At 38.3% G+C, this 20,384-nt stretch overlaps 1 protein-coding gene across 1 annotated transcript in view; it reads right to left on the bottom strand.

Annotated features, from left to right (window-relative positions):
* The window catches only part of LOC109472078, a 23,282-nt gene extending 3,663 nt beyond the window's left edge, over positions 1 to 19,619 (bottom strand). Inside the window, exons 1-12 of the mRNA XM_019771652.1 lie at positions 19,451 to 19,619; positions 18,734 to 18,984; positions 17,906 to 17,978; positions 17,021 to 17,160; positions 16,061 to 16,205; positions 14,571 to 15,400; positions 13,360 to 13,516; positions 8,182 to 8,318; positions 7,105 to 7,299; positions 6,663 to 6,809; positions 4,434 to 4,523; positions 4,148 to 4,223 (exon numbers count right to left, since the gene is read on the bottom strand). Of these exons, the coding sequence (XP_019627211.1) occupies positions 4,148 to 4,223; positions 4,434 to 4,523; positions 6,663 to 6,809; positions 7,105 to 7,299; positions 8,182 to 8,318; positions 13,360 to 13,516; positions 14,571 to 15,400; positions 16,061 to 16,205; positions 17,021 to 17,160; positions 17,906 to 17,978; positions 18,734 to 18,905 (2,162 nt within the window). The 5' untranslated portion in view covers positions 18,906 to 18,984; positions 19,451 to 19,619. The remainder of the gene's footprint in view (positions 1 to 4,147; positions 4,224 to 4,433; positions 4,524 to 6,662; positions 6,810 to 7,104; positions 7,300 to 8,181; positions 8,319 to 13,359; positions 13,517 to 14,570; positions 15,401 to 16,060; positions 16,206 to 17,020; positions 17,161 to 17,905; positions 17,979 to 18,733; positions 18,985 to 19,450) is intronic.
* Between the last annotated feature and the right edge of the window lie 765 nt (positions 19,620 to 20,384).

The following is a 20,384-nucleotide window of genomic DNA, read 5'->3' as shown; positions in this document are numbered from 1 at the left end:
ACGAATTTAAGTAATTTTTTCTTTGATTAGACTTTTTTCTTGCAGTAAGTAATATTTTTCTTATAGGTTTCTATTATAAGTTATTGTTGGTTACTTCTAGAATCTTATTCTTACAGTAAGATTCGTGATGCAGACAATTGTTCTTATACAAAGACTGCAGTTCTCAATACAAGCCTAAAATTCTATAAATCTGGAAGTTATTTTATTCTTTCAAGATTTTCGTTCTTATCCCAGGAACACTACATTCTTATCTGCTAGAAATAGCTTCTTACATCATCTCACACCCAGAATATATTTCTTCTGTCAAGACCAAAATTCTTAGATACCTAGAAATAGATTAAGATTCATGTTCTTGCATTGCACTAAAAGAAGGATTTTTCTTGTGCAAAGAACTTTTTACTGTCAGCAAGAACCTTATTCTTTGAACAAGAATCCCCGTTTCCAGAAAATTCAAGAAACTCACGCCACGTTGTTCTTATTCTCAGAATTTATTTCTTACAGCTAATAAACCCATACTAAGAATATTCTTCTCATGATAAGAATTATGGGTTCTTACATGAAGAATCTCTATCTTGTTCGCAGGAAAATATTTACTTGAACGAAGAGCTAACTGTTACACAAGAAAATATTTCTTGAACTAAGAGCTATTTGTTCTTATAGCAAGAAAACCATTCTGCCCACAAGAAAATATTTCTTGAACTAAGAGCTAACTGTTCTTGTAGTAAGAAAACCATTCTGTAGACAAGAAAATATTTCTTGAACTAAGAGTTAACTGTTCTTGTAATAAGAAAAATATTCTGTATATAAGAAAAGATTTCTTGAACTAAGATCTAACTGCTCTTGTAATAAGAAATCCATTCTATAGACAAGAAAATATTTCTTGAACTAAGAGCTAATTATTCTTGTAGCAAGAAAATCATTCTGTATACAAGAAAACATTTCTTGAACTAAGAGCCTAGCTAACAGTTCTTATAATAAGGAAACCATTCTGCACATAAGAAAAGATTTCTTGAACGAAGAGCTAATTATTCTTGTAGCAAGAAAATCATTCTGTATACAAGAAAACATTTCTTAAACTAAGAGCTAACAGTTCTTATAGTAAGAAAACCATTCTGCACATGAGAAAAGATTTCTTGAACGAAGAGCTAATTATTCTTGTAGCAAGAAAATCATTCTGTATACGAGAAAACATTTCTTGAACTAAGAGCTAACTGTTCTTATAGTAAGAAAACCATTCTGCACATGAGAAAAGATTTCTTGAACTAAGAGCTAATTATTCTTGTAGCAAGAAAGTCATTCTGTATACGAGAAAACATTTCTTGAACTAAGAGCTAACCGTTCTTCTAGTAAGAAAACCATTCTGCACATGAGAAAAGATTTCTTGAACCAAGAGCTAATTATTCTTGTAGCAAGAAAATCATTCTGTATACAGAAAACATTTCTTGAAGAGCTGTTCTTATAGTAAGAAAACCATTCTGCACATGAGAAAAAATTTCTTGAACTAAGAGCTAGACTTGTAGCAAGAACCTCATTCTGTATACAAGAAAACATTTCTTTAGCTAAGAGCTAGCTAACAGTTCTTATAATGAGAAAAACATTCTGCACATAAGAAAATATTTCTTGAACTTAGAGCTCAATATTCTTGTATCAATAAAACTATTTTGTCCACAAAAGAAGAAATAATGTACAAAAGTTACAGAGAATGATATTGCAACAATTAAAATCCTATAACAATTATTTGACAGGCCTCTTGACACTGACAGTATAGGAATATTCATTACCACATTCATTATGTACATGTATCTAACATTCTTTGAATGGAAACAAGTTTTACAGTAAACTTAAAACTATCATACGATGTAACCAAGAAGCCATTATGGTTAAAGAATACAGATCATATCACATTCCAAAATATTCAGCAAACCCTGCAGATTTGGCATTATAGCATTGGCACAGTCACAGTCTTTGGAAACCTGGAAAAAAACAGGAAAGACCTTTCTTAGTTTGCATTGCATGCAGGGGCTGAAGACAACAAAGTCAAAAGAGGATGCTAAAAATAGGATTGAATTACTTCAAGTTTACTTAACAATTGAAAATAATATAATTATAATGCAGTAAAACACTGTACTCTACAATATACCAGAGATACAATTTAGAAATCAACCCTAATGGAATTGTAGCAAATAAGCTATGAAGTCTAAAAACAATGTCAACAGATTTTTTCTTCTTGGTGGGGAGGGGGGCGCACTTACCTTATATAAGTTTGGTTCCATCCTTTTTTCGTTGCAAAGTTGGTTTCTTCTGCAAGCCGACACGATCACCGTTGCTTCACATGCACAAAAGGTCCTTTTTACCTTGATTTTGATTTCAAATCCGACGATGTGAATCAATATCTGACTAAAAAGAAGTAACCAGCACAGAGCACTGCCCCCACATCTGACTTCACCCCAGCTTCTGTTCAAAAATCCCTAACTGCATTCTGGGATTTGAATTAACCAATCAGGAGCTCACAAGAGATCACATGACAGTTATGGCTAGAATGACTGTTAAGAAAAAAATTCTTACATTATCTTGAACATTACCAGGGAAAAAACTCATCTTTCTTGAACTTTCTCGATAAGGAAAACAAAAACGTTAAAGAACTTCAACTAGACTTCATTTTAGACTAGAATCAGATTGCTCAACTTTCTAAATTACAAAAACAAGAACAAATTCTTAATACCCCAAAAATAGATTCTTACACCAAGATCCCTTTTCTAACTTTAAGAGTGATATTACTTATCAATTATTATATTATTATTGTCAAGAAAGCCTTTCTTCTATTTAAGTTTCATGTTCTTACAACAAGAATGCATATCTTTTTCCTCAAGACAGAAATTCTTAATATATATACCACTATAATCTTTGAGACTTTGGTTCTCAGTTCAAGACCAAAATTCTTACTGTCAATAAACACTTTCTTCTAAGCAACATATGTCAAGAAAGTCAAGAACAAAATTCTTGTTTTTTCTGACACAGCCCAAGAAAAGCAAGAACTTCCTTTCTCAAAGTTTCTTGATATGAAAAACAAGAAAATTCAAGAATGTTATTCTAGTTATGACTTGATCTTTGTCTTCTAGTTTCAATATCTTGAATATTCTTGTTTTTCCAAGCAATATATCTCAAGAAAGGTTAGATCAAAATTCTTGTTTTTTCTGACACAGCCCAAGAAAAGCAAGAACTTCCTTTCTCAAAGTTTCTTGATATGAAAAACAAGAAAATTCAAGAATGTTATTCTAGTTATGACTTGTTTTTTAAACCCTGCTTTTCTTGTTTTTCTTACTATGAGAAATACAAGAAACTTATGGGAAAAATTCTTGTATTTTCTTAACCATGGCAAGAAAGTAATTCTTTAGACAAGAAAAACAAGACCATTTAACTCAATTTTCTAGAACATTCTAGGGGGAGAAAATCATTGCTAGAAATTATTTCTTCACGTAAGAAAAATAAGAAAATGTTTCTTGTAGTGAAAATTTACAAGAAAAATATTTTAGAACGATCTGTTGCTCTTTTCTTATTTATTCTTAATTTTTCTTGAAATTTCTTCATGTAAGAAAATTTGTCCACGAATTAAGAAAAACAAGAAAAACAAGAAAAATCATTTTTGGTAGTGCATACAATGTATATGTGTATAGCCGAATATGCATGGTCCCCTGAACACTGCAACTCCAACCAACCATGGTTAGGAGTAGTTCACAAGCCAGGCTGGTTGTGGTCAGCTACTATGTACATGTACTATACTGTCTGGCTGTGCAAGCCGAATGTTTCAAAATGTGAAACAGTAGGTCAGGGGCATGTTCAGGGGTCAAATGTGTCTCAAATTCAATGCATTCAATTACATGTATTAGAAAGGTAGGTGTGGCCAAAATTTGTTCAGACTGCTCCCAATCAAACTTCAGCCAACTTTGGTTGGTTGGTGTTCGGGGAAAGGTTCTGAATGTGTGTTATAGATGAGACTTTTCATTCATTCAATATTATAGCAAAATTCTTTTGATATCTACCACCAACCCATTAAAAAATCCATCTAGATTCCTGCCAACATACATATATACATTGATTATTCCTGCAATGATGTCTGAGTGAACTTGACAGAAAGTGGTGTGACTACCTCAGGGCCAGCACCTGTAAACAGCTGTTACCATCCGGTGCAAACACCTGCATCAATGTCTCCACACCTGCATCACCTGGAAACACATGCATGTTTGTTTAGAGGAGCTGAAGGTATAGAAACCAAAGGTTAATATTACATCAAGTTGGAATCAAAATCTGTATAGCTGATACAACTGCCCTTTGGCAGCTTCATACATCAATAAAGGTTTTTTGACATTCTGTGTTTTTCAAACACTAAAATGTTCCTCGTGTCTGGTTTTAAAAAATGCAATTCATAAACTTACCCAGTCTGTTTCCAGACAGCCACAGTTCCTGTAGCCTGGTATTCCTCCTTAAAGCAAGAACAACTTCAGGTGTAACAATGGGGAGTCCACCTGAGGAAAGTCAAGGTAAAGTCATTATTGTATAGGTCGAGGTACTGGCTCCTGGGATGACATGGATAGTAAAATACAGACTACAAATTCCTCAAATGATCTTACTAATTAAATCTAATCACGGAACTCTCTCCAAAGCTAATGAATAGTCCACAAGTGAAAATTAGTATTTAGTTTGCATAATTAAAGAGGAAATTGTGTAATTCTAGACGTTTCCATGACAGGACTAGGTCTTCAATAGCAGGGCTCGAAATACTGGGTGCATGTGTACCTTAGTGCACCAAAATTTGGAGCTGTGCATGTGTGTAAAGATCTTTAGTTACACCATATTCTTAACATCTAAGTGTCAGGAAAAAAACACCATCATTGCTATAGTACTTTTCTTGAAATGAAACATTATATATGATATTTTGCTGACATTGTACTTAATATCTTATCTTATATGGTGCACCTAAAATATTTTTAGTGCACCCACTTTTTAGGCCCTTTTTAGTGCACCAGTGCACTTATTCCCAAAAATGAATTTTGAGCCCTAAGTAACATGCAATTTAGAATAATTGGAGCATTAACAGAGATGCAAATGAGGATATAATTTGCATAGTTAATGCATAAATTCAATGATAATTCCTTGGTGATAAATGATGGGAATTTAAGACAGATACATCTGATTCAATAAATTGGGGATATGAAATCAGAAACAAATTTTGCTACCAAATGATACAGACCCCTTATAAATTTGAACATGTTACTCAGTCACAGCATATTATCTTTCTACATTAGGTTTATGTTGTACTTAGATACAAAAGGCAGATAAGGCCACATCAATTTAATTTCTTGGTTAATGGATTTTTGTAGAAAAATAATGGAGCGGGCGGGTGAAAAAAAATAAAAACATGAGTTCCACGACCTCATACCTTCGCCAAATGATGTTAACCCTTGCGGTTGAAGAATTATACAATTTTGATGATTGATTTTGCAAATAAGAGCCTCATTTGCATGGGTTATATCAGTTTATCATATTCTCCACCCAATGACAGTCTTATCTTAACAAAAAGGCTATTATAGCAGTTCCTCATGAATTATGCAAATGAGGTCATGATTTGAATAAATTATGTTTATTGACGTTCGCCTTCACTTACTAGTAACTTCCAAATGTTGCAAACATGAAATTCCCAGCAGTTACAACCATAAAATTATAAAACTTTCCCATTAATTATGCAAATTAGGTCTTCATTTACATAATCTATATCCTCAGATGTTTTTAATTCTTAATTACATGTCACAAGTGTTTCATAGTCCTATTATCGAACAAAGCAGATTTATAGAATTTCCTCATTAATTATGCAAATTAGCTCCTGATTTCCATAATTGTCATTTGATTATGTCAAGCATCCCTTCAGCTACCTACAAACCAAAAATCACGACATTCTGTCAACCAGTTCTTGAGTTATCATCCTTCAAAAATTTTTCAACAAATGCTCCTGCAGTTCCAGAACAAGCTGCTAGGGGACCCAAACTCATGTCACTTATTCCCTACCTCAAGAGCTATGTACCAACCAAAATTCCTGACCATAGCATGTCTAGATCGCGAGATATCAAAAACGGAAGTTCTGCTGCAGTACCAGCAAAAGCTGCCAGGGGGCCCAAAATCTAATCACTTCTAGGTCTCATCAAGACCTAACAACCTACAAAGTTTCATGACAATGCATACTAAGCTTCTTGAGTTATGCTGTTCACAGACAGACAAGCAGACAGACAGACAAACGCTACTGAAAACATAACCTTCTTGGCGAAGGTAATGAAAACTGGCCTAGGCATCCTATTTTGGACCAAAATGGTACCATAGGAGCCCTGAAGTCAACACACCAGGCTGGTTCAAAATTTAAACAATGAATTTTGAACTTTAAATGATACCACTGCATTGAAAGATGGAATAACTGTAACAACTAGGATAAAAAAAAGGACTGTTTTTAACTGTTCAGGGCAAAATATGAGCATTTTGCAGTTGATTCTGAATTTTTCTTTTTATTTGCAAATCAGAAAAAAATGAAGCGGGCAAATCCGTTAACCAAGAAATTAAATCGGTGTGGCCTAACAACAATTCTTTACAACAATGTCAAAAAGATTATTTCTCCTGACCAGCAGAAATGGAAGAAACCACCTCCATCTTTAGACAAGTCAGGCGAGACTTGGTAATCAGCTGAGCCAAGGCCCCCGAGCCTTTCTCTGACCTGTAGTTGTTGAAGGACACATCAAGCAATTCCAACTTGCAGCTGTCTGGAGACTCTACAAAGATAAAAATGGGTTACTGAGTGAAAATTTAGTCCAACCGTTCAACCTTCAAATGTATGTTTGCACCAAGGCCGAACAAGTGTGGTCAGTCAATACATAATTCATTACCTAATTAAAAATCAATAAATTGACTACATCTAGAGATTACAGTATATTTTCATAAGCCATAAATTTCACACCCCAACTTAGCATCCCCAATACAGAAACTATGACATGCATGGTGAGAGTGTAAGAGTGGGTATTTTAAACCATTTATCAATTTTGGATGCTGCAAACATTTGGACATCACCTGAAATGGCATTAAAGATTGAAACCAGCTCCTCTGTGTACAGCTGACAGTTGTGTAGTCTGAGTGAGCGGATTGCTGAGTCATGTGTGAGGAGCCATGTTAAGGCACTCATGTCCAGAGGTCGGCTGGGTTGTGCATCCAGAGTCGGTATACAGAAGGACAAGTCCACAGACACAATCCCACTTATGACACCATCTGTAGGGCAACACATGTGGGTACAGAGATGGGTACAGGATAACTACATTGGATCATTAATTTCTTCTATTTCAGACATTTTAAGTAGAAAATAATTCTTTACTATATTAACCAATCAGGAAGTAATTTAAAAAAACACTGTCAGTTGCTATAATTATTCCAACAGAAATCTAGAAACCTCGCAGCCATAATTAGTTCAATGACAACATGATGTTGCATTTGTACAATGTAGATTTAATATATCATTCAGACCTATTCTTGAATGTACAGTTTTACTAGTGTCACAACATGATACTACATGTATTGGCTTCCTTGCACAGACAAACATGCACATGTACATATGCATGTACATGTAACCTACAGACAAGGCAACAAGTAACTAGACCCCTTCACAGACTTGTAAGGCAGCGGTGTTAATTTTTTAAACCAGCAACGCAACTTATGCTGCAAGTCATGTACTAGTAGTAGTTTGACTTGAATCAGAACTGTTCTCACCAGACTGTGGGGTCATGTGGCATAACAGTAGTGTTCAGCTCAGACCCAAGAGGTCCCGGGTTCGAATCCATATGATCACCGATCTTGTGCCCTTGGGAAAGGCACTTTACACACACACACACGACTTTCCTCACTTCTCTCAGGCGGACATGAGTACCTATCTTCAGTTAGGGATGTCCATCGGATAGGACGTTAAATGGAGGTCCCGTGTTTGAGCCACAACCTACGCACATTAAAGAACCCACCGCACTTAGGGGACCTTCCCGGTGTGAGTGGTTCAAACAGTCTGATCTCAGGTTTGACATCTTGAAGACGTGACACTTACTGTAACCTGTTAATAATGTCAATCCTTCCACAGATGTGGTAATTCAAATATAAAGTTCTTACCCAAGGACAGAAGAGGAAAGCTATCCCAGCACACAGGTCTCCAGTGGGAGGCACGCTGGCCACAGGCAATGCAGTGGTGCAGCTTCAGCTGCTGCAGACGTGGGGAGTCCAAGGCACAGCTGTGTCCAGCAACTCTGCTGTAAAACAGATGATAGAAACTGTGAACTATTGCAGCCACAATTTCTGATTTCAGTACATTTACAGTCATCTGCTAACATTTCAAATAAACCAAATGCCCATAGGCGACAATTCTCCGTGAAGTTGTACATTTTCTAAATACGTATTGTACATAAGCTTAACAACACGACAGTCTAAACAGATTTTGAGAACAAAGTCATCTTTGATAAAAATATCTTTCATTTGCTACATTATTATTTATTTGACAAGGTATCGTTGAAGGTGTGAACCATACACTGTAAGTCACAATCCCAACAGACGTATACTCGCAAACGATTATACGCAACAACCACCTAAATATCTGCTTCCAGAACCTTGCCTAGTACACTTTTTCCACTGAATTATAAGTAGGGGTTCTGAAATATGCATTTTACTTCAATGTTAAAACTGCTATAGTGAAAAGAAAAAAAAGGGTGCATTCTGTTTCTACTCTCCTAATTCTTACATAGTTCTTCAACTTTCAAGACACTTTTGAAAATATATTATGTAAATGTAGAGACAGCAGAAGCGAAAGCTCCTTGTATTATACTTGGGCTCAATCACTACAAGCCAGAACGTTGCCATGAAAAACAAGTGCTGTCATGGAGTAAATGACTGTTGATCCTTGAACCTTCATGTAGTTAGCTATGTTTATTCTTCATATTACTCCCTGGTGAAACCAAGGTCCTTGGTTCATGGAGGTAGAAAACTATAGACCCCACATAAAGTACAAGGGTAGCCAATTGTCTTTCAGACACATTACAGTAACTACAAAGCTCAGCTGTGAGGAGGATGTTTCAAGTTGCAAAACAATACAAACAGCAATTTGAATATTACACGAACAATGCTACCCAACATTGACACCTGGTGAAAGGTTGCAGCCCAAGCCATTGTCATTCGCGTACCAAAGCATTTGCATAATTAGCTTCCCCAAGCCTCACACAGACAGTACAAGTTATTGCAGCCAGACCTACTGTATACATCAGACAGAAGTGAAATTGCCCAGCAGAACAACAGAGCAAATGTCTGAAAAAGGTACATATTTTGTATTACTAATCAGTTATCTTTAAGTTGTCAATTTGCTTCAGAATCTGTTTTCCAGTTTTATTGTACCAAATTGAATGCATGATTGCTAGATGGGTTAAAAAGCTGTAACTGTTTACAACTACTAGGAAGACAAGGTGCTCTCTTCAACTGTTTGGGCCTAAATATGAACATTTTGATAAGTGGATTCAGATCAAGAATCTTTTTTGTTGTTTTTTTTCTAATCAGGAAAAAACAAAGCGGTGAAGCAGGCAAATCTGAGAAGTCAACCAAATTGAATTCGCCTGATGACCCACCAATTTATTAAATTGGTGTGGCCTGTATAATGGTAAAAATGACAGAATGCTGTTTAATACAAATATTCAGAAACTAATGGAAATATCATATTCCACATTTAGGAATATTTCAAAAGTTTCCCACAACCTGGAAATATTCTCAATGTTGTTATGTTGCTGTCGTTGCATTGTTGAAATACACAATTACAAAGAATTGAAGGCATTTCTAAATGACAATGAAAATACAATCTCTTGGTGACATTGGAATGGATTTTCACTGATCAGTGATGGAAATATTTTAACATATTTGCAACATTTCCCCAGTTTCTTCTTTGTGTTGGAACACGTTTGACCTCTATAACTATTTCCCCAAGAAGCCTTCGGGCCTAAACTTATTTTAACTGATTTTTTTTTTATATCAACTTTCTCCTTTCAGAGTGTGACATTGAAGACTTGTCTTCAACACCCTTTGACATTGGAGAAGAGATGCCAAATAAACCACCTGAGGGGACCATATCTGACCAACTTGAAGGTAATCACAATTTATGAATGGAAAATATACCGTAATTAACCATGAATTCGGCAGTCTGAAACGACTTCAGCATACAGTACCTGAGTGTGTTGTATCTAGCAGTTGTTTTACTATTCAACATAGAATTTTGAAATGATTCATGATGAATGATGAATGTTAACAATTTATCTACTTTTAAGTACAAGATAAAAGTCAGGACAAACTAAATACAGTCATGTAGTACAGTTACAGTAATCTTTGACAGTCATTTGTAATGCATGATGAGTTTAACTTAGCAATTACATATCATTGAATGCCAGGTTCCTGATGCACGATGTTATGAGCTCTTACATGTTCAGGATTTTACGTATTATCGGTAGTAACAACATAATTACATGTATATAGAAAATGCATCAACTCATCAGACAAATCAGTCATGGAAAGTTGACATTAGGACTACTGTTATTTTTCCCTTATGTAGATGATGCACAAGAAGAACCTATAGAAGATTGTGACACATTTGTTTTTCGGCCAAACAAAGGAAGACTCTCCGAGTCAGCTTGAAGATGTGACACATTTGTTCTTCGGCCGAACAAATGAAGACCCTGAACTAGAAGACATCACAGATTCGTTCTTCGGCCAAACAAATGAAGACTCTGAACAGGATGGAACAAAGCGGCATATCCCGGGTATGTTATGACCTGATGCCTACATTAAAACTCCATAGAACATGTTTAAGGCCCACTGATAATCTTACCATGCAAAAATTTTACAGAAATTATTAAAATTCTCTGGTAATGACCCTGCTTAGGTGTGTGTGTGTGTGTGTGTGTGTGTGTACATGTGTGTGTGTGGGTTTTATGGCAAGCACAGACTATTAAAATCATATCACAGTGGCTATCAGTAACTTGATTCAATATTTGAGTTTTAGGATATGTTGGACAATGTTAAGTTATAGCAATAGACCTTTCAATCAAAAAATAAACATTATATTCATGGCAATATGAAACTGCTAAAATTATGGAACTCCCTCCCAAGCACATGCTTCCCTCTCGTGTAGATACCCTACTGACCTAGCTCATACCCAAATGGTCCATTGGCTTTGCATTGAGCAATAGCTAATCTACTAAATAAATCTACAAGCAATTAAATTATTCATTGTAATGAAAATGAGCTGGTTCTCCAGGTGTGCTCTACACACTCCGTGCAAGAGAAGTGAGTGAGTGAATGAGTGAGTGAGTGAGTGAGTTGGGTGGGTGGGTATGTGGGTGAGTGAGTGGGTGAGTGGGTGAGTGAGTGAGTGAGTGAGTGAGTTGGGTATGTGGGTGAGTGGGTGAGTGAGTGAGTGAGTGAGTGAGTGAGTGAGTGAGTGAGTGAGTGAGTGAGTGAGTGAGTGAGTGAGTGAAAGGAAAAATGCTTCAAATTGATTGACTTTATGGTGTGTGACACTTATTCTAACAGTTTGCTATCTCTTCCCCCTACTGCTGTTAGGAAAGACTGCAGCAGCGAGGACTTCAGCAGAATCTATCCATGCCGTACTATCAGCAGACTGCTGCACGAAGAAGTGCCTGAGACATTTCACATATGAGGAGGCTGAAGCTTGTCGCAAAGCCTTCTGGATTGACTGCTCTCAGTCAGAAGCAAGGGACTACATCCTCACAAGCTTCAGAATGGGCGACGCTGGGACAAACCATCCTAAATTCCACATCAGTGGAAAAGCTGTATGCCACAAGGCTTGGATAAAGCTCAATGGTATCAGTACTTCAAGGTCAGTATCTGATTGTTACACTCATCACTCACCTATATGTTTATCATCAGGATGTACCCACTATCAAATAATTAAAATCAATTATTAGTCCAGGATCAATTTGTAACCCTCTAAGTTTGGAAATTTGGAATTGAGATTTCTTCATCAACATCAACTTTACGTTAAGCCACACCAATTTAATTTCTTGGTTAACGGATTCGCCCGCCTCTTTTTTGTCTGATTTGCAAAGTTCAAAATTCATTGTTTAAATTTTGAACCAGCCTGGTGTGTTGACTTCATGGCTCCTGTCGTACCATTTTGGGCCATAATAGGATGCCTAGGCCTGTTTTTATTTTTATTTTTTTTCGCCCGCCCACGGCCGCCCGCTCCATTTTTTTCTAGAAAAATCTGTTAACCAAGAAATTAAATTGGTGTGGCCTTATGAAAAAATTAGATGCATTTTGTCACCTTCCTTACCTACCCCTCTTAAGACTAATTATTATAAGTAATTGAAAAAAACTTATATAATTAGTAGAATACAACCAGACACTCCTTGTATAAAGTTGATAAACCATGCATGACTCTGGCATAGGTGCCTGAAAAAAATTGTCATTTAGATCATGATGTCAACTGACCTGGAACATAATATGCTGCGAGCACACCTGTTGGCCCTGTTACAATTTGCATTTCAATATACATGTATTATGACATTGTCACATGGAAACAAAATGTTGTTCAACTTGTTGGTCTCAACAAAAACCTTTTATCAACACAGGATTTATGCATGCCAGCTAATGATGTTTATAAGCATATTGAATTCTAATTTTCATGATTTGTGCCCATTTGTTGCCATGAATACAGGTACTACAGCTACCTTCAGCAGTACAAGTGTGGACGGATCCAAAACCCAGAACACGGCCGTCAAGGCAACGACTACCCTACACAAAGAAGCCTTTGTGCACAAGTGTGGCTGGAAGGATTGGCAGCAAAGGATGGAGATAAGATGCCAAATTCTGAACGAATTCTCCTCCCTCCATCCTGGACCATGAATGATGTATATCTCTTCTATCAAGAGGAGAACAAGGATGACCCAGTCAAACCACTGAAAAGAACACAGTTCTTCAAAGTGTGGCGAACACACTGCAAACATATTAGAATTCCCAAATGTTAGTGGTGCATAATACAATTGGCAGTACATTCTCCAATTATACATGCATTCTCCTATATGCTTATAAACATTATGAATTGGCAGTGCATTCTCCAATACATGCATTCTCCAATATGCTTATAAACATTATTAATTGGCGGAGTGAGTGCATTCTCCATTGATATCTAAAGTTATGAACAAGTTGCTGAACAATAATTTTCTGTACTCATTACACCAGGAGCTACTCAAGATCTACTCAAAGATGGAGCACTCAGTATACGTATAAAAGTATGCTAACCTTTGTTTGGCTTGCAGCAGACTGAGTAGGATGTTAGGAAATGTAAAATGGGAAAGCAGTTCATTCTCCAGGAACAGATGTGATAACTTCCCTCCTTTCCTCTGACACGCCAACAGACTGTTCATGACTTCATCCTTGGGTAGACTGTCGTAGGACCCTGTACAAAACAGTACCTGAGTGACTGGACAATACTGTTGTCATCACAGCCATGTCCTATCAGACAGGGCTCAAAAATACAACCTGCATATGCAGGTTAGTGCATGTAAAATTAGAGCTGTTCAGGACTATTGCTGATGTCTACCAGTGTGCCTAATACCTGCAAGTGTATACAAGTATGTGGGCATTTACTGCATTGACCTTTACCTGACTGTGACCTATGAACTAATAAAAGAAATAAGTGCAATGGTGTCTGAACAGTTTTTAGCACAATGCAGGTAAAATTTGTCTGGTGCAGGTACATTGTAATTTTCAATGTTACCTGCACCAGTGCCTACCTTATCTTGCCTGGTGTCCAGTGCAGGTACATGCATGCAGAAAAAAGTATTCTGAGGCCTGACAGGTATCAGTTTGATACCTGCATCAGGGCTTGAAATTCATTTTTAGGAATAGGTGCACTGGTACACCCAACCTAAAAACTTAGGTGGCACAAATTTTTTTTTCTGGGTGCACCGTATAAAACAAAACCTAATTACAGATCTTGACTGCTACACTTCTGAGCTTGAATCTGAAATGGGAGCAGCTAACTACAAAATCCTAAACAAAGAATTTTTATTATTTTTCTGACACTTGTCAGGACTATCCTGTATACTATTATACATTTCATATGTACCAAAATACCTACAAAAATATTTGGGTGCACTGGTGCACCCACAGAAAAAAATTGGGTGCACAGCTCCAATTTTGGGTGCACTAATAAGGTGCACATGCACCCAGTATTTCGAGCCCTAGGCCTGCTGCATTCTTCATTACGTTACTAGCATTTTCCTTCTTATTATAATAAGCTAGATCTCAATACGTTATGTTGCCGTTTTCTTCGTGACTTAGAATTAGTGTTAGATACAGACTCATGTGTCTGTAATTAGTATATAAATTTTTAATCAAGTTTTGGATTTTGACAGGAACACTTAATCCCAAAGTGTGATATGTCCATTAATAAATCAAACTATGGAAAATCTCTCTTACTGTACTGTGTACTGTCTTCATATCTTTACCTCCACTGATGCTGATCCTTTCCAAGCTGTACCATGTCTTCAGCAGGCCACAGAAGTTCCTTATTAAACCTGGACTTGTGAGAACATCATGCAGGATGACTTCCCTGACTGTGCTGTGATGTCTGGTGGAAGGTGGCACCACCAAGGGAAGACTCTCATCATCAGTGATCCTGTCAGTGTCTGAGTTCTGTCCAGGAAGACATGTAGTTTCACATGTACAGTCTGGCAGTAAGGGGAGCTCCTCTTCCAAACAGTTCACATTTACACGTGTGTCTTTGTGTGTACTACAACCTGCACCTACAGTACTAACTGCAATATCATACAGATCCTCCGAGTCACTGTCTTTAGTGTCCCAAACACTTTCATCGACTGAGTGGCTGGTATCTGTTCCCCTGGGAGATCTAGAGGTTTGATCCTGCTCATCATTGTTGTCCCGATGAGTATCATCTGAGTGTAGGGCGAGTGTGTTCTGTAAATGTGGTGGAATTCTGGTCAAATGACCAGCATGTGGTCTAAAAGTCCTCTTCATATTACCACTTTGTTTGACATCACAGTTGTCAACTCTTGAACAGTCCTCTACATTTGAATCATTCAGACTAGGCCGTGGGGTGTGACAGTGAGGACAGAGTGTGTTAGCATGTGTTTGTGAGCCTGCACACAGACTGAGTAGTTGTAGTGCTGACTTGTCTGTACCTCCGGGTACCCCGTACATGGTCAGTTTTTCCAGCCTGGAAACAGGTGATGCCAGACATCTCCTCAGGAAGGTCCCTACACCTGGCAGGCCTCGGAACCAGCGCAGCTCCAGGTGTTCCACATGTTCATGGAGACATCTGTAACATACATGTACATGTAGGTTAACTGCCATTAGTGATTCAGAAATGGTCACAGACTGAACCAAATAAAAAGTGCTTTACCGGTATGTTTCTTTTGCTTAAGAGGGCACACCCCAGTTAATTTCATGTTTCCATTTGAGGATCGACACCTTCAAGTCTAGCAACTGTCTCTATCAGTGAATAATTCGGAAGGATAGGAGTTGAAAGGTTACCCATCCAGCTACAAGATCAAGAGTTTTGTTTCTTCAAGCTCTTTATTTCAGTCCATGCCATAGATATTGTTGTTAGGGTTGTTGACTCAGAATCTGAAGGTTCTGGGTTCAAGTCCCTGGCAGGCCACACTGTTGTGCTCTGAGTTGTGCACTCAATCATTTGGCTAAAAATGAGTTATGAGGTAGCTTTTAGTTAGGGATGTCCTCTTGGGTGGACTATTAGCCAGTGTCCCATGTTTGAAGAGATCCACACCTCAAGTACATTAAAGATCCCACCACATACACTTAACAAAATAAGCAGGGGTATTTTCTGGTGTGAGTGGTTAAAAAATTACAGTCCTGTTTTACACAACTTGTACTGTAAAAAAACTGGTGTGTTATGCTTGAAGGTGGTTTACTAGTTACGTGTACAGTGTGTATGTGAAACAGAATGGTGAGAGTGAACCTGTGCAGGTGCTGGTGCTGTAGGATGTAGTTGAAGACCCTGCTGTCATACAGAATGAGTCTGTGGACATGTGGACCATACAACATCAGGTCCTGAGCAGCATGGAGACACCAGGCTGAGCAGCTAGGAGTCAGCAGGAGGGTTTCTGAAATAATGAGAGAGAGGTGCCACTACATTAACCTAAATGTCCCCCGAGTTCTGAACTGGCTGCTGGCATTGTCAATGTTTAATTTGATTACTAAACCTGATAGACCTATTCAGGGCTCCAAATACTGGGTGCATGTGCACCTGTTAGTCAGTGCACCCAAATATTTTTGTAGGTTTACATGATAAAATCATTGTAATACAATGTACATTGTAGTACTTTTCTTTAGAAATGAAACATATTAGGTTTTTGCTGACATTTTTCTTATTCTATCTTGTATGGTGCAACCCAAAAGCTTTTTGTGTGACTAATTTTTCAGGTTGGGTGCACCAGTGCACCTAATATTCCCAAAAATGAATTTCGACCAGCCTACTAGAGCTGGCCGTACAAAATCTTCAATAAGAAGTTTATGTTTTCAGGGATATGCATCTAGATTTGTGAACAGCATCTCAAGTTAAAGACCATATAACACCAATAACACTGAAATATAACTACACAACTAGAGAACTAACATTTGCAAAGCAAATGCATAATGTTTACCTTCGGACATGGTCTGCTCTGTTAATTCTTACTCAAACACATTCACATATACATGTACTACTGGTATATGGTGACAGGAGCAGAGCAGACCATGAAATTGCAACATTATGTAACCCAACAACAGTCACCATGGTGACAGACGTCAACAAATCATGTCATTGGTCAGGTCAGAGGTCACTGGAGAAGAAGAGGAAGGAACTGAGCAAAAACAATATGTTTTCCTTCAGTAAACATAAAAAAGTCAAACATATCTCATTGTATTAGCGAGTGGTTACCTCTGTGGTTTTCCTCCTGTGGTTTGTGTGGACGTGACTGGTACCACAGTAGTCTGTGGAAGTACCGCTGTAGGTACCGCTGTCTCCAGTCAGGTTTGTCTTCCAAACAAGCATCCTGGGACTGGACAGTCTTCTCTGCCCTTAAAGTTGGTAGAAAAATTCTGCTGATACAAACTCTTAAATAGGAAAAAAAAATATTTGTCTTCCAACTTAAAACTATCACAAAAGGTTTGGGACTTGAATTCAGTTGCTTTCAATTAACTCATATCAGTATTTTATATTATTGAAAGAACCTCATTTTTCTTTGATGATACCCCTTTGGCAACTATTTTTATCTCATAAATGATCAAACTCATGAGATAATTTGCATGATATTTGATATGATGCACAGCTCTGTGTGTCTTGCACACGCGATATCAAATCTCATAATTTATTGTACTTTTTCTCATTATTCATACGAAAAAGAAAATTCTGCTTAGCAAGGTTTTGTCCTTTTATTGTACCCAGATTACACAAGTTGTAAGCTGATTTTTAAATGATTAATGAATAAAAGATCTGGACAAAGGTCCTTTAAAGTCCTATCCATTTTCATGATCAGGATCTTTTATTCATTAATCATACTAATGACATACCAATTGGCAAAATCTAAATCTAGTGATGTTCACCTTTACATAACCTACATGTGCATCTCAAATAAAGGCACTTAAAGTTAACAAACATTCATAAAAGTGTTTATAAATCTTAACCACCAACAAGTCATTCATCCTTTTTTAAACTTTAACTGGTAGTTCAAATTGTCTAACAACAATACCCCGGCAGTTCCAAAGAAAGGTGTTAGGAGGCATACTTGTACACATGTATGTTACTTATGACTACAAGTTGTACCTTAGCATTGTTCTGGATTCCCACTTGAAGTGACTTGCAAAGAGGGTCTGCCACACTGGGTTTGGGTCAACACCTGCAATCACATACACTGTATGTCAATTGGAAAAATCCATGTGTGATAATTTACTTGAACTTTCAGCATATTTGCTCAACAAAGGGTTAGTGGCTCGGCCCGGAAGGGTCCTCCTGCACTAACCCTGCCAATCTGGATTCGATCTGAGCCTCCGGCCCAGGTAGCCTATACATATTAATGAGCTTGCCTTATTTGGCACATGCTCTTGAGACTGTAGCTCCGCCGCTGCAAAGCCCATGCAGCACAGGATTTTCCCACCGCCTGTCCTCACACTAAGGAACACGTCTCGTCCATCAAGCAGTCCCTGCAGCGTGCCTTTTTGGTGTTCGTGAAGCTGTTCGACGCCGAAAAAGTCTTGCACGGCTGAGAAAACATTACCAGCCGCCATTACAGGAAACCCAAACCAGCGATGTAAGACGTAACGTGATTGGCTGTCGGATTCCCAAGGACCTTTGCCCTTAGCTTTCCACAATTGAAAGCTGTGTCTCTGGTTGGCTGACAGCTTGTTATACTTATAGGCTACCTGGGCCGGAGGCTCAGATCGAATCAGGATTGGCAGGGTTAGTGGAGGAGGACCCTTCCGGGCCGAGCCACTTACCCTGCTCGGGAGGGTGATACTAGTATGCTATGGGTTTAGGTCCGGACTTACAAGTCTGGAACTGAACCTAAACCTCTGGACTTGAATCCGGACCTGAACCTAAAATTGGGTTTAGGTATGCAGCACTTATAATGCAGTTGTGACCAGTGTGTCTCACCTGTCTGAACAATATCATCATGACAGTTGTTGAGGTGATGCTGGCACAGGTGAGGTACGACACCTGCCACCAGGGTGCCAGGTAGTCTGGACAGTAGGTCTGGGGGATAGGACTCCAGGTTGTGACCAACGTTGATCAGACATCTTTCCTGCAAAGTCTCCAGATGCTTCATTATAGCTTTGGGTGACTATATGGGTGGACCATCGCTTGTTGTAGACTACACACATGCATCATACTGTGTTCATGGTGATCTGGAGAAATAATTGTTGATGATACTAATGTTAGTGCACCACGCATATGTAAGGTTTCATTCTTACAAAAAGGCATACTACTACTAGTAGTACTTTGGCTCAATTTACACAAGACACTCTCCCTCCCCTCCCCTCTCTCCCCCTCCCCTCTCTCCCTCAATTGCAAGCTCTTTTTCTCCCTCTCTCCTCCCTTCCTCTTCTCTCCCTCTAGCTCTCTCTGTTCCCTTCTCTCTCCCTCTATCTCTTTTTCTTCCTCCCTCCCGGCCGTCTGTCTCTCTCCCTCCTTCCCTCCCTCCCTCTCTAGCTCTCTCCCCCTCTCCCTCTCAAATAAGCTCTCTCTCCCTCTAGCTCTTTCTTCCTCTCTCTGACGGTCTGACCCTCTAGCTCTCCCTCTTTCTCTCCTCCTCTCTTTTCTTTCTCTCTCCCTCTCTCTCCCTCCAAACCTTGGAACAAATTACAGCCAAACCTGACAGATCACTTTGCTTTGCGAAGCCCACATGCGGCGTGCTGACCAAGTTGTAAACGTGGTGCCAAAAGTCAAGTGTTGTGCCTAAGTCTAAGATGCGGCTGCAGCAGTCGATTATGAACGCGTTTATACCTATGGACACTGAATGGGAACAAAATTAAGGCGAGAAAAATATCATATCATGATCAGCGGTTCGACTCAGTCAACTTCAAGAGACATCGACATCGAAGACGGCGCTCATGGAGTCATAGGTCATTGGGACAGTCTACTATTATACGGGAGGACATTTTTTCTGAGGGGTGATTATATTGACTGTACACGACCGACCGATGATGATGATTAAAATCTACTATGAAGAGGAATACGTTTACGGACCAGCTGTCACAAACTATGTATTGAACAGCGGGCAGATTATTATTGGACTGAGCAGAGCATTTTGACTAATGCCTGGCTGTTTACAGTTTAGAGGTACATGTCCAATATTTTGTCAAAAACATCTCTGTTACATAGCGGATCATAATGACCCACAGCGGGGTCCACATTCCAAAGATCTCAATATTTTAGACGAAATCTTGAGATCTTATGAGGAAATCTTGAAATTTTTCATGACAATTTCAAGATATACAACATTTCAAATATACAACTTCCCAATTCCATTTTTCCATCTATCACCAGTATTAACTCGTCAGACTGGAAAGATTCCAATCTGTTTCCACTTGTTTCTTTCATTATCAACCATAACCATAATCAGAATTGGATCCTTTTAAGGAAACCAAAGGCTACTGTATTATATATTCTTCTTCTTATACTACGGGGTGGAGACATTCAGCCCAACCCTGGCCCACGAGCACCGAAGTACCCTTGTGGCGTGTGTCGCAGAGCTGTTAAATGGGAGAAGGTTGATGGGCGCAGGGCAGTCTGTTGTGACACGTGT

This window comes from Branchiostoma belcheri, unplaced genomic scaffold (genome assembly GCF_001625305.1).
Source record: "Branchiostoma belcheri isolate BF01 breed outbred unplaced genomic scaffold, Haploidv18h27 scaffold265, whole genome shotgun sequence".
Classification (NCBI taxonomy): domain Eukaryota; kingdom Metazoa; phylum Chordata; class Leptocardii; order Amphioxiformes; family Branchiostomatidae; genus Branchiostoma; species Branchiostoma belcheri.
Note: the sequence above shows the minus strand (reverse complement) of the source record. Positions and strands in the feature narration are given on the sequence as shown.